General features: G+C 44.7%; 1 protein-coding gene across 2 annotated transcripts in view; it reads left to right on the top strand.

Moving 5' to 3' along the window:
- The window catches only part of LOC133355433 (serine/threonine-protein kinase A-Raf-like), a 40,407-nt gene that overhangs the window by 8,889 nt on the left and 18,596 nt on the right, over positions 1-12,922 (top strand). For both annotated transcript variants that reach the window (XM_061572737.1, XM_061572738.1), the window contains exons 2-5: positions 5,212-5,336; positions 8,583-8,773; positions 10,637-10,740; positions 11,770-11,872. In XM_061572737.1, the coding sequence (XP_061428721.1) occupies positions 5,240-5,336; positions 8,583-8,773; positions 10,637-10,740; positions 11,770-11,872 (495 nt within the window). In that variant the 5' untranslated portion in view covers positions 5,212-5,239. The remainder of the gene's footprint in view (positions 1-5,211; positions 5,337-8,582; positions 8,774-10,636; positions 10,741-11,769; positions 11,873-12,922) is intronic.

The raw sequence follows: 12,922 nt of genomic DNA, 5'->3' as shown, positions 1-12,922 counted from the left end.
GGAGGCTGGCGTACGCCGTTTTAAATTTCACCCGTGTTTTGTAGTGCCTCTGTTTCAGCGAGCTGGACGTTTACAGTAAACTGCCGTGGCTATTATGGTAAATGTGAAGTGTAAGCTTTGCCAACTGTGTAAGATGACGCTATTAAGAAAATAATATAAAAAATAAAAGTACATTGCATTGGCGCTGTTTGTTTATGGCATGACTGACCGTTTAGTACTTTAGTGTGTGGTGGGGGGGAGTAGTAGGGTGGTGGGTTGCACACTGCACTACGAACCCAGTGGCCCGAGTTCGATTCGGGCTCGCCGCAGTCAACATTGGTGATGAATATCTGAACCAGTCCTGGCCTTCCCCTAGTTTGATGCAGACTTAAATGAGTACCTGGTAGGGTGTGTAAACATCATCACTGGGGAGACAAAGGTGGCGGGATGTGATGTTGGCCACATAGGTACTCGCCAACAGCCATTGCCCTAAACGGTCCTTGTAGGCTTCATGGGAGACCTGTGTCTTTATAATATACAACATTTTCTTTCTTGACTTAAAGCTTTCTTTCTTTATTAAACAACTGTTATTTGCCGCTAAGTTGTGGAACGTCACCGGTGTGTTTGTACCAATCTGTGCCTTTTGAGGTCCTTTCGATTGTTGAAGGCTCGCAGGTCATGGCACCGACATAGGTATTATGGAGTAACTGAGAAAAATTGCAGATGCCCCACCTGCATTCTCTGCTGTGCCAACTTGTATCTTAACCGCTCAGCATTCTGATGATTCTTAATAGCGTCACTTCTCAACCTCCCGTTGTTGCTCTATAGCAACTGCTGCCAACTATTCAGTAGCATCTTTTACCAGTCATCCCACATATAGCCTTATCGACTTTTGGGACAAGTTCTGTAAGTGAGCACCTAATAAGGCTGGCATGGCATGCAAGGGGGTGGTATGGCCAGCACCATGCACTGCCTGAAACGTGGATCTTAGCCTTTTATGTGTGTGCACGTGATCGGTTCTTTGATTTATGGCCTGAAAAGCATTTTGAGGCCATGTAAAGTGTTCAAGGATTTCTGGCAGGAGGTTACTGAACACACCCTGGTGTTATGGGTTTACTGACTGAGATGACCGACGGATATGCATTACCTGTGCTAGCCACCGTACCAACATGATGTGCTTTAGCCACCTGGTATTTTGCTCATTGTCGTGAGCGTTTGCATTTCCCATCGTTGCTGGAAAGCAGCTGCTGCAAACTTCCTAGTAGAATTTTGCATGTGCACACTAACACACACAGACTGTGGCAAGCACCATGCTCAGCGTTGCTTTTTGTAAGGGTGACTGATTTATATATTTTTGTAGGCCTCTATTTGTGTGTGTTGTTAGAGAGCAGTCATGCACTGGTTTGTGCACTTTGCTACGATCTTGGTTACCAGAAGTTCAGTTTCCAGATACAGCTAGCATCTGTGGAACGTCATATCTAAGCCTGTTATCTCCTAGGTCATCTCCACCTCAAAATTCATACCTTTTGCAGAGTGTATAACTTCAACATTGCGGAAAAAATGGTGGTCAGGTGTGGCGCTGGCCACATCACCCCAACGTGGACTGTTACGATCTCAATAAGTGCTCGCGAACAGCACTTGCTCCAACAGTATAGGTCTACATGGGCAGATTTTTGTCTTTGCGTAGCAGCCTCCTGCACCGGCAAGTGATACAGAACTCCTCGCTGCTGAATAATTAATGTGCTCGCAGTCACGCTCAGTGGTGGTGGTGGTGTCTCATTTCACGGTGTTACTTTATGAGTAACGATGCAAAATTAGGAAAACTTGCTGCTTATTCGAGCTGCTTGTTCGCTTGCAGAATTGGGGCCCAGAATAATACAAGTAAAAACACCTTGCTGTCTATAAACGTGACACGGTGTAGACTGTAGACTGTTTTGAAGGGCAGTCAGTTTCCACTGGGGGAAGCGCGGTTTCTGTGTTTGTTACGTGCGGTTGTGCACAGCGGCCCTCACTTTCTCAGTCATCACCAGCCATGATCCCTCCACTGTTGGTAGGCTACCGTGTACGTATTGGACCATCTCTGTTCCACTTTTGGTTCTTGCGTTAAAAGCGAAATGACGAACAAATGTCTTTTAGTACATCAGTAGTAGTCATCTTCATCGTCAGCCATGGCGAATGGGTGGAGACGCGGCCTAGCGCAAGCGCATTTTCTGTTCGTTGCAAAGGTTCACAGTTCGAATTCAGCGGCCACCCTGATTATTACTGCGAGTGTAATGACTTATTACTGCACGCTGTCTGCTTTACACTGGACGTTCAAAAGATCCCCTGACGTAATTCACAAGAACAGGCGACTTTTGTGCTGGTGTTTGGTTCCAAATTTTCCATTTTCGAAAATTACACACACTCCTCAATTGGGATCATACGTGATTATCATCACCCCCTACTAGCAGACTAATGCCTCAGGTCACACTTTCACATGAGACTATCCTGGTCTCTTGAGTTGTCACCTGGTTCAACAAAATAAACTTGAATCAACTCATAATAATTATTACAACTTCACCTTTCATCATAACATCTCAAGGCACTTTGCATCAACGACAATTGGGGTGGGACAGCTAATAAGTGCCTCATTTAAGATAGTAAATGCTTTCTGAAAGATGCATGTTTTTACGCGGGGCTTAAAGGAACCAACCAAACTGGACCAACTGACAGCTGTCGGCAGAGAGTTTCAAGTCCACTACTGGTTCTGAAATGCAATAATGCTTCCAGCTCCTGTTTCCACGAGCTGACTTCATTACTCAGTCTCCATGATCCACGTCCTCTTGAGTATGAACCCTCCCCTGACCGTCACTCCCATTATTTATCGACCACCATATTTTTAAAAAGTGATTTGCTTACCTCTTCTATATTTCGATTTAAAGCTTTCGTGATGCAGGGATTCATCTTCTTGGTTCTTTCGGTAAAGTAACGTAGAAGGTAAATAATAAAATAATAAAAATAAAACAGAATAAAATACAATTCTCACGACGTTTCGGCCACAACGCAAGCAGCCGTCCTCAGGTGAAGAACAGGGCGGTCGGAAGTTCAGACGCTGTCTTTCCGACAGACCTGTTCTTCACCTGAGGACGGCTGCTTGCTTTGTGGCTGAAACGTCGTAAAAATTGTATTTTATTATGTTTTATTTTTATCATTTTATTATTTCCCTTCTACGTGACTTTACCGAAAGAACCAAGAAGATACCTTTTATATACTTTGCACTCCTATCGTGATTTTGTATTGTTTGTTGTAAAGTTCTGACCCGCCCTGACTGGACATCTTTGTCAAAGAGCTTTATAGCTCATAGGATTTCTCAAGTATAAATATATATTCTGATTCTGACCAGCCATCATCCTTTCTAGCGATGTGTGCTGCCCAAGCCTATTTACTTTTATTAACTGTCAATATCATTTCTATATCGTGTATGTGTTCTATAATTCATGTGCTCCTCTTGGTCCTCTCAGTGGAGTACAAAGCCTACATCTCTCCAGGCTTGTGTGCACACCCTTTAGCTTCACCTCCATTTTTTTTGTCAATGCCCATATTTCTAATTCGTAGGTCTGAACAGCTATAATGAACTGATTAAAATATGTATTCATCTTCTTGGTTCTTTCGGTAAAGTCACGTAGAAGGAAAATAATAAAATAATAAAAATAAAACATAATAAAATAATTCTCACGACGTTCTCCACCTGAGGACGGCTGCTTGCGTTGTGGCCGAAACGTCGTGAGAATTATTTTATTATGTTTTATTTGTTTTATTATTTTCCTTCTACGTGACTTTACCGAAAGAACCAAGAAGATGAACCACTGCAGTCACGAAAGCTTTAAAATCGAAAAATATGTATTATTTAGGCATAATAGCAACTTATTACGTAAAGAAGTTTGCATATATCAGGGAATTAACCCCCACCCCCACTCCCAAAAAAAATAATGACTCTGCTTCCTCGCCACCTTGTGAGTTATAATCTGTTAATGCGTTAACAGTGGCTATTCTTGCATTACCTTTGTCTTGGTCTTTGTGCCTTTGTACTGGTCCTATTTGATGCATTGCACCTGATATAAGAGACCCTGACCTACCCATACACTTCACACCTTCTCGCCTCCCACCAATCCCAGGTCCTTCTCTTCACTCGCGCATTGAGTTCTGATCACAGCGCGCGTTGTTTTGATGCCCTCCAAGTGAGCCGTCTCTTGCTTTCATGTTTTATTTAAAGGGGACAACAAAACAAAGCTTCAAAGCCTTGTCCTGAAAATAAATGAAAGATTTTGCGCCCCAGTTTGATGTCCTGTGGAGGCAGTTTTACAAGGTGCATCCATGAAGCGATGCCGAGTGAATGATTTCCACATTTCAAAGTGTACCCACAGATCATGTGACCTGTGTCCCCATCATATCGGTAGTGTGTGTAACCTCTATGATAGATGCAATTCATGATGCTCCGATTTCTGTGCTTGCAAACAGAAATGTGCCTCTTTCTGCTGGTACATGGGTAGCAGATTTATGTAGTTTGAGATGGCATAACAGTCGCTGTTTTCTTAGGTCCTCTCTTAAGGACCGAATTACTTGAGATGTGGTTATTTTCCTAACGGCAGTGACGCTAAATTTTTATTTTTTTTCCGTGGCAAGTGGTTCCCAGGGGAGCTTGTGGCTAAGTTTGCGGGGGTGTGCGGTTGGGGCTGTGGTATTGGTAAGGGGGTGGGGGGGCAGGGTGGAATAGGGGTGGTGTTGCCAAGAGGCATGGAGTTTTTTGCTGAAGCTGTAAAAAATAAGATTAATAATTCAATAGTAATAGTAAACCTATCAACAGTCGTCATACGCCGGCTGTCCCGTGCACCGGTGTTCTCGTTGTCACAGCTCTGAATGTTGAAACGCGGTGACGCTTTTCCATTTTTCGTGCCGCGCTGCTCAACTCCTGGGACTGCTTTTCAGCTTTGGTCAATTGTGATTGCCACAGCTTGACATGCTCAATCGGCAAATCTGGTGTCAAGCCACCAACCAGGGTAAGCGTGAAAGCTCGCCCGCTTGGTTGCCCTGTCTGTTGCAATCACAGTATAAATCTCATGAGATGGAAGTCTGGGTTCGAGAAGGCTGGTTTGATCGCGAGGATCGTGGTTTTTGGCACGCGACGATTCAATCGGGGTTTAACATTGAGTTGTCCGTTTTTGTCTTGTTTTTGCGCGCACATGCGGTGAGCAGCCAGATGAAGTCGGCGCGCCAGGATTAAATGCCACGGGAACACAGTTTCCTCCACTCACTGCGCAACCACAGCAGTCCTGCCAGGCTCGGTGCGCTCGGCGTTCCTGGGTCCGTAGGAGGCGGAGGTACGCACGCACAGTAAAGTAAACGCACGAGCACACGTATGCACCTGCGTTTACACGCGAGAGTACATGTGCAACGCGTGCAAATGTGGACTACTCGCAGTTGGATAGGTGCACAGGCACGCACACGCAGGCAAATACGTTTATACACATGAACACAAAGATCCCCGTGTAGATGTATTGACTGTTGGGGCATGTGCTTTTCGTGAGCACCTATTATAGCCAGTGCACTGCAGCGTTGTGTGGCCAGTACTCTGCTGCTGTGCTGATGTTTACACACTGAAAGTCATTTTTATTTTAGGCTAAGTTGACTTAGGGGTGGCCAATGACTTAGGTTATTGGGTTCATAGTGCAGTGTGCAAACCACTAAACCACCGCTCCATCCTCATACATACACACATGCTCACATGGGTGTGCAGTAACCATGTAACTGTGTAATTTTTTTAATCACAATTCAGTATTTGAACTCACTGTATGTTCATTGAATTGTGCGCTTAATAATTGAGATTTTTAGAAAATATATATATGCCAGCTATGCTAATGTTACATTTTGGCTTAATGAGTAAACAAAACTGTACAAACCAAAGAGAAAAAAATATAATACATATTAGACAGAAACAATTTTTTACTCATGAATTGCATCTTGACTCTGAATCTCCAGGAAGGGATAAATTATTATGGGTCTAGTCAGAAGGCACTCACAAATATTACATGCACGCGTTTGTTTACTCTTTAACAAAGACAATGACCCCCTGTATAGCCTTAACAGACTTGTCACACCTATGAAGGACGGCATGGCACACAGGGGAGTGGGATGCCAGCACCACACCCGGGTGCCTTTGTCTCCCTCTGGCGATGTTTACACATCACACAAAGTACGTATTTGAGGCCGAGTCGACCTAGGGGACGCCCAGGACTGGTTCAGATATTCGTCACCGATTGGGAGCGAAGATTTAACTCGGGTCACCAGGTTCATAGCTCAGCATGCTAACCATTGCTCTCCTGCCGTTTAACATGCACATACATACATACATGCACTCGTGCGCACACGCATGCACGTGGACACATGCTGGAGTACACATATGGCACATCGGTGCACATGGACAAGTACAGGCACGCACACAATTAAGCTGACGTTAAACGGTACAATTCAAATCGATGTGAATTAACATGGCCTCTAAATGCAACCGCTTCTCAACGTGCTGCACAGAAACAGTGGTCACATTTATGTTGCAGAGAGAAAGAAACAGTCATAAGCAGAGGGAAAAAAATGCCTGGACCTGACTAGGGGTAGTTCTCCTGCACACGTAACTATTTGCATTTTTCAAATGTTGCGCAGTGCTTCGTAATTAACAATGCAACCTTGTTGCCTCTGTTTTGCAACACATTTACTCACTACTGAGCCGTTAAACAGCCTGTGTGTAAAGTTGAGGCCAGGGAGGCCTGACCACCTTCCCTCCCTTCTCGCCTGGGCAGCCCTGCCTGGGCAGCTTGCACAGGAAATCTAGACGAGGAAAGGCATTTTGCCTGCTCGGCCTGTGGATTAAAACAAATCTATCCATGTGTTTTACACAATTACAATACAATATGTATTGTATAGCATGTTAATATGACCGCATCTCAAGGCACTACAGAAATCGTGGGCATATTTATGATCTAGATCAAGGCATGCGAGTCCACAACTGTCTTTGTGATTCTGTGGGTCTCTACATAAGTAGATGGGTTTATATATGAATCTGTGGGTCTCTGTGTGTGTCTGGGTATATGTGATTTTAGGTATATGTGATTCTAGGGATCTCTGTGAAACTATGGGTCCCTAAGTAAATGTATGGTATGTGAGTATATGGGTCTCTGTTTGAGTATATGACGTAACATATATTTATGTAATGTATGAATGTGACTACATCCCAAATGATATACGTAAACAATTGGCATATTTATTTTCTAGAAACACAGTCATAAGCAGATGAAACAAAGGATGTTCTTAAGATTGGACTTGAACAGAGGCAGGGGGTCAACAGCATGGATGGCTGGAGGAAGGGATCTCCATATTGTCAGTGTAATAGAGGAGAATGAATGAGAAATATGTATGTTGAACTTCTTTCGCACCGTTCGTAGCCAACCGTGCTAATCAAAGGTGCGGGGAAGGACAAACTAAACACAAAAAGCTGTTCTCAAGAAATGAGCTTTCAACCTACGTTTCAAAGTGCATAGCTCCAGTGGCTTCTTAATATTGGAAGAAAAGTGTTCCACACGACCACAGAGGTGCATCTGAAAGCACGCGATGTGGTGACCCTCTGTTTGATGGCTAGAAAAAAAAGTAAATAATTCGCAATAAGAAAATGACAGGAAAATAACGGAGTTGTTTATCCAGTTATATTGTGTCAGACATCTTGCTGTTGCATATATAAGCAAGTGAGGAAAGTTAAGTGTCAGCATCACTCATGCGTGCATGCACGATTGTATATGCACGTAGACACGTTCCATTATTACAAGTTTGGGCTTGGATTCGAAAGTGGAATTCTGATGTGATGCAAGTGATGCGTGTCACGAATACTTACTGCGAAAGTGAATTTACGAATAATCGATTGAACGTGAGTGAGCATACGTACACACGCACACAATCACGCAAGTGCGCATGTAGGTACACGCATGCATGTCTGGGTACACGGGCATGTACACGCACTTGTATACAGGTACACACGGGTATAGACATGAAAGAGAAAGACACAAGCAAGCATTCACATGCATTCTTGGGCACATAGGCATATGCGCAGGCATGTGCACAGGTACAAACATTTGTATGCAAGTATACACATGTTCGAAATGCAAAGACATGTGCATTGAAAGCATGGCTATACGGTATGCTTTTTTTTAATTGAGATTTTATGATTCTGTTGCGGAATTGGTTCTTTATTGTATATTGTTTGCATTTCCTCTACCTCATTTATTACATTGGGATATCGTTCACGTGTAATTGAATAATCTGTTCTCACATTAGGTTTAGAATTTGTTTCAATTGATGAATTGCCCAATTATTACACTCATGGTAAACTGAACAATCACTCACACAGGCACACACTGACACATAGGAGCACACATGCACACTTGGGTAGACAAGCAAGCAATCCCACTTACGCACTCACACACAAAGAGATTTGTTTTCTTCATTAAAGCAAAGCTACACCGCCGCGCTGCCGTTGATTCTTTCACTTCATCTGTTTGCTCGTTTGATGTTGTGGCTGGCAGGTGGAGGGGGCGGGACTGTGATGCTGGCTCCTCCCACACCACCACCACCACCACCTCCTCCACCGCCATCGACGGCGCACGCAGCGCTGTCAGGGAGAATGAACGGCGCCCAGGACGGGGCTCACGCGGAGCCGACCCGCTCCGGCACCACACTCGTGCGCGTCTCCCTGCCCAACAAGCAGCGCACCGTGGTGAGTACGGCGCCACCGTGGGCGCCAGCTCATGTCTGTCTGTAGCGATCTTTATTCTTACGCTGCACTTCATATGCCGAAAAACACATTAGCAGTTGTATATAAGCACACTTTGCATCATCATCATCATCATCAGCCATAATCTGTCCACCGTTGGATTAAGGCCTCTCCAAGCCATAGCCATTTAACAAGGTCCTCGCGATGTGACAAACCACCGAGCACCCACACATGAGCTGATTACATTGCTCCATTTCCACGGTGGGCGTACTCTCCAGCATGTTCTCTCCATCGCCTACCACTGTCGTTAGTCGTGTCCATCGACCGTCATCCCTTACAGCGACACATCTTGCCCAAGACGACTTACTTTTCTTAACACCCAAATTGATGTCTATTTTACGTCCCCTGATTCTTATTTTTTTCCCATTCTCTCCCAGTCTAATTCCCAGCATGCACATATCCATGCTTACTTTGTGCATCTTCTTGTGAGTGTCCATTTTTCTGATCTATACTTAATAGCAGGCAATGGCGGAGCCAGGATTTTCAGGTAGGGGGGGCAACCCCTCCAGCAATGAAAAATGATAGGAGTTGTTAGTAAGTAAGGACTTGTCCCTTGCTTTTTATTCGACGCGTGTGCGGCGATGGTGCAGCCATCGATCGAGGGTCGAATTCGAACCGTGTGTGATCGGCATCACGCTCGCTGAAGGTGTTGATGCCTTCAGGGAAGTCGTGCGCTGTATACGCAACTGCGCACAATTCTGAGTCGCTTATAACTGCTTTGCTGTTACTTATTGCCAATTATGGACTCAGACTATTGTCCTATCATCTCATAGAGTCCCTGGCACGTAATAATATGCTACACAGTGGCAGTGGGGGTTGCAAAATTTGATTTATTTCTAATAAACCCCAATGATCCGATCGAAATTAGGGATTTTGATCGGATCATTGGGGGGCACGTGCCACCCCACCTCCCCCCACTGGCTCTGCCAGTGATTGCAGCTACTATTGCTGATCAAAAACTCTTCGTCAGGCATGTTGATATGTTGCTTTACATTTTCAAGTTCACATAACACGTAGGTTTTCAAAACCAGTAATATGATTCATAATATATTTTTAGATGAGGCCACTTAATGATCATGCCACATAGCCAAACTAATTACATTTTTGCATGCACAAGCTTTTAAGGCACCAGGCATTATTGTTTCAGCTCACCGGTAAGTATAAGAACAATCCTCACAAGCAAAGTTAGCATGTGAATTGGATGTTTTGCTTGAAACTGCATCAGGCATCTTCAGGACAAACCCCAGGAAGTCAGAATATTGGGTGGTGAAAAGTCTCGCGACAAGGCCGTAATTATAATATATATTGGGGGGGACACATCCCCCCCTCCAATATTCAAATATGCTAAAAAATATCCCCCCCAATTTATTGCTATAAAATAGATTTCTGTTTATATGATTGTGGTTATGGTTGTACTTTACTAATCCCTAATCTCTGCCATTATACAATGAAACAAGAAAAGGTAAAAAAGAAAAAACAGAGCAATTGTAATACAATACACTATTAGACATTATTGTAAAAAAGAAATAAGAAGTCCATCCTATGTGTTAGTAAATTTTTGCATATTTTAGGCAGGAAATGGTAGGAAAATGAGTTTTCAAATTTAGATTTTTTTTCTGGGGGGGGTCACCCAGACCCCCTGAAAGATTTGGTCCCTCCCAATGTTGACTTCATGGCTACGGCCTTGTCTCACGACATACATTTGGCCAGATCCATTACGTATCCTTACCATTGAATCAATTATTAATTGTAATAAAAATCGGTCTTCTTGATGCTCAACGTTTGTGCTTTGTGCATTGCTCGTAGGTTCCTGCTCGTAGCGGGGTGACCGTGAAGGACAGCCTCATGAAGGCGCTCACGATTCGTGGCCTCACCACGCACTGTTGCGGTGTCTACAGGGTGAATGAACGGTACGGAAGGGCGCCGCGCTCGCCGCTCTCCCCGGTCCATTCGCTCACCCCTCTACTCGCTCCACCGCTCGCTCACCGGTCAACACTTCGATTAATTTCCTGAAGAATCTTCCGGCACGTAGGGCTGAAATGTCAGACACTGGTGCCGTACAACACATCGGTACAACCCAGAAGCACGTCGGAGAGCTGCACAGCACGATGATGAAATCCTAAAACTAAACTTTTTATTTACCTGGTCAGGCCCACTGAGCTATGTAGCTCTTGTTTAGAAGCGACCTGGCCACAAATGATAGCTCAACGAAGTGGCTCATCATGTAGAAATTTACAGCCGAGCCAAATATTCGAAACGTATGTTTGTAAATGTGGAAAGAAAAACCAGAGGACCCGGAGAAAAATCCACACGACCACAGGGAGAGAGAACATGCAAACTCCAGATATACAGGCGTCGGGGTTGGGATCGAACCTACGACCTCCTATATACCAGGCGAGTAGTTAACATCTCGCCACTGTGGGGCCCCTATGCAGTGGTGTGAGAAAAAATAAGTTACTGGGGTCTTACCCATTGTGATCTTCATTGAGTTATTTCCAGGATGACGTCTCAATCCTACCTGTGGCTCATCAGAATCTCAGTCGGTGTAAAATTAACACAGATTGTAGTGTTTTGTACAGCACTGCAAAGTGCTGTGACACAGACTGCGATAAAATTAGTCAACTTTACAACAACAACGGTATCTAGAAGAAGAAAGGAAGTTATGATGCGGTATATTGACATCAATGTCAACACCTCCTGATGACCTCTTTAGTTTTGATCACGAGTGTCTGTACCTGGTGCGATGTGAAAACATCGCCACTCGGGAGACGAGGGCGGACGGGTGTGGGGGGGCTGGCCATCCTCGTATCCTGTGCCGGCCTTAATAGGTGCTCGCTAACAGCACTTGCCCCAGCACTCTGTTAAGGCTATACACGGGGAATTTTTTGTGTATGTCCGTGTGTGTCTTTTCTTGCTTGTAATCACTGTTGTGCCCGCAGTGGGAAGGAGATGATCGATTGGAACATGGACGTGTCATGGTTCATCGGGGACGAGCTCTCGGTGGAAATTTTGGACAACGTGCTTCTCACCACACACAACTTTGTGAGTCGCTCACGGCATCGCACACGGCACAACGCGGCACAACGCAGCGGGTGTACAGGCCCCCCCCCCCTCATCTCTCCCGGCACTAGCTTCCCGTTCCTGACCCAATAGTTGCAACACTTCCCGGTTCCTGTTTTGTGGCGGTGCAGCGAGAGAAGTTGGCACAGTGGCAGCGTGGTTTTCGGCTGAAGGGCTCCGCTCGATCCGGGAAGAGGACTGCAGTATCGGGTGTTGAGACCATCGCTCGTTCTTGCACCCCCCCCTCCCCAACCTGTGATTGACGTAATCGTCTCTGCGCGTGGCTGACGGACTGACTAAATCTGCATGTTTGGTTCTGAGACAGAACTGAGTGATAGATGACCAGGCTTGTAATTATTTTCCCTTCCACATGAGTTGAAGAATTGCCAGGATTCAGGTTTTACCATTTGATGTTTTGGAAAAAAATGTTCTTGCCCCAATTTACTCTCTCATTTGTGTTGTCTTCGTCTTTCTTTCATCCCCGTTCTTATTTTCTCATTAAAGTCAAGTTTGAATATCATGTACGAAGAATGATGCAAGGATTGAATTGTGTGTGATGAGTTGTTTTCGAGTGTAATGGTTAGCACAGTGGAATTGCAATGCAGAGGTTGCCGGTTCGATCTTCTGGCGACACTTGAAACGATGGGAAAGTTTTGAAGAGCTCTCACCACTTTCCATCCAGCAGGATAAATGGGTTAAAATTGGCAACTTGTCAATCGACTCTGGTGATTATCACGGTTGGCTACGTACGGTGCAAAATAAGTTGTATATACATACATGGTAAAGTTTAGGTACTCCTCTTCCAAGAAGTCGACCCAGCATGAAAGAGTCGGCCAGTAAACCTAGATGACTGTAGAGATCCATCTCGTAGAGACCCTTCCACCAGTAGTGACACGATCAAGCAATTGCAAGGCTGCATTTTTACCTTTTGTGTGTATATTTTGCGCCAATGTTACATTCGGGATAATCGAACAATTGACCAATTATGTCCGATGCCAAAAAACCAAGAAAATAAACGCGATCCAATCTTGA

Source organism: Lethenteron reissneri, chromosome 51 (assembly GCF_015708825.2).
Source record: "Lethenteron reissneri isolate LAM-NWPU_2019-01 chromosome 51, ASM1570882v1, whole genome shotgun sequence".
Classification (NCBI taxonomy): domain Eukaryota; kingdom Metazoa; phylum Chordata; class Hyperoartia; order Petromyzontiformes; family Petromyzontidae; genus Lethenteron; species Lethenteron reissneri.
This window is presented reverse-complemented; position numbering and strand designations above follow the sequence as displayed.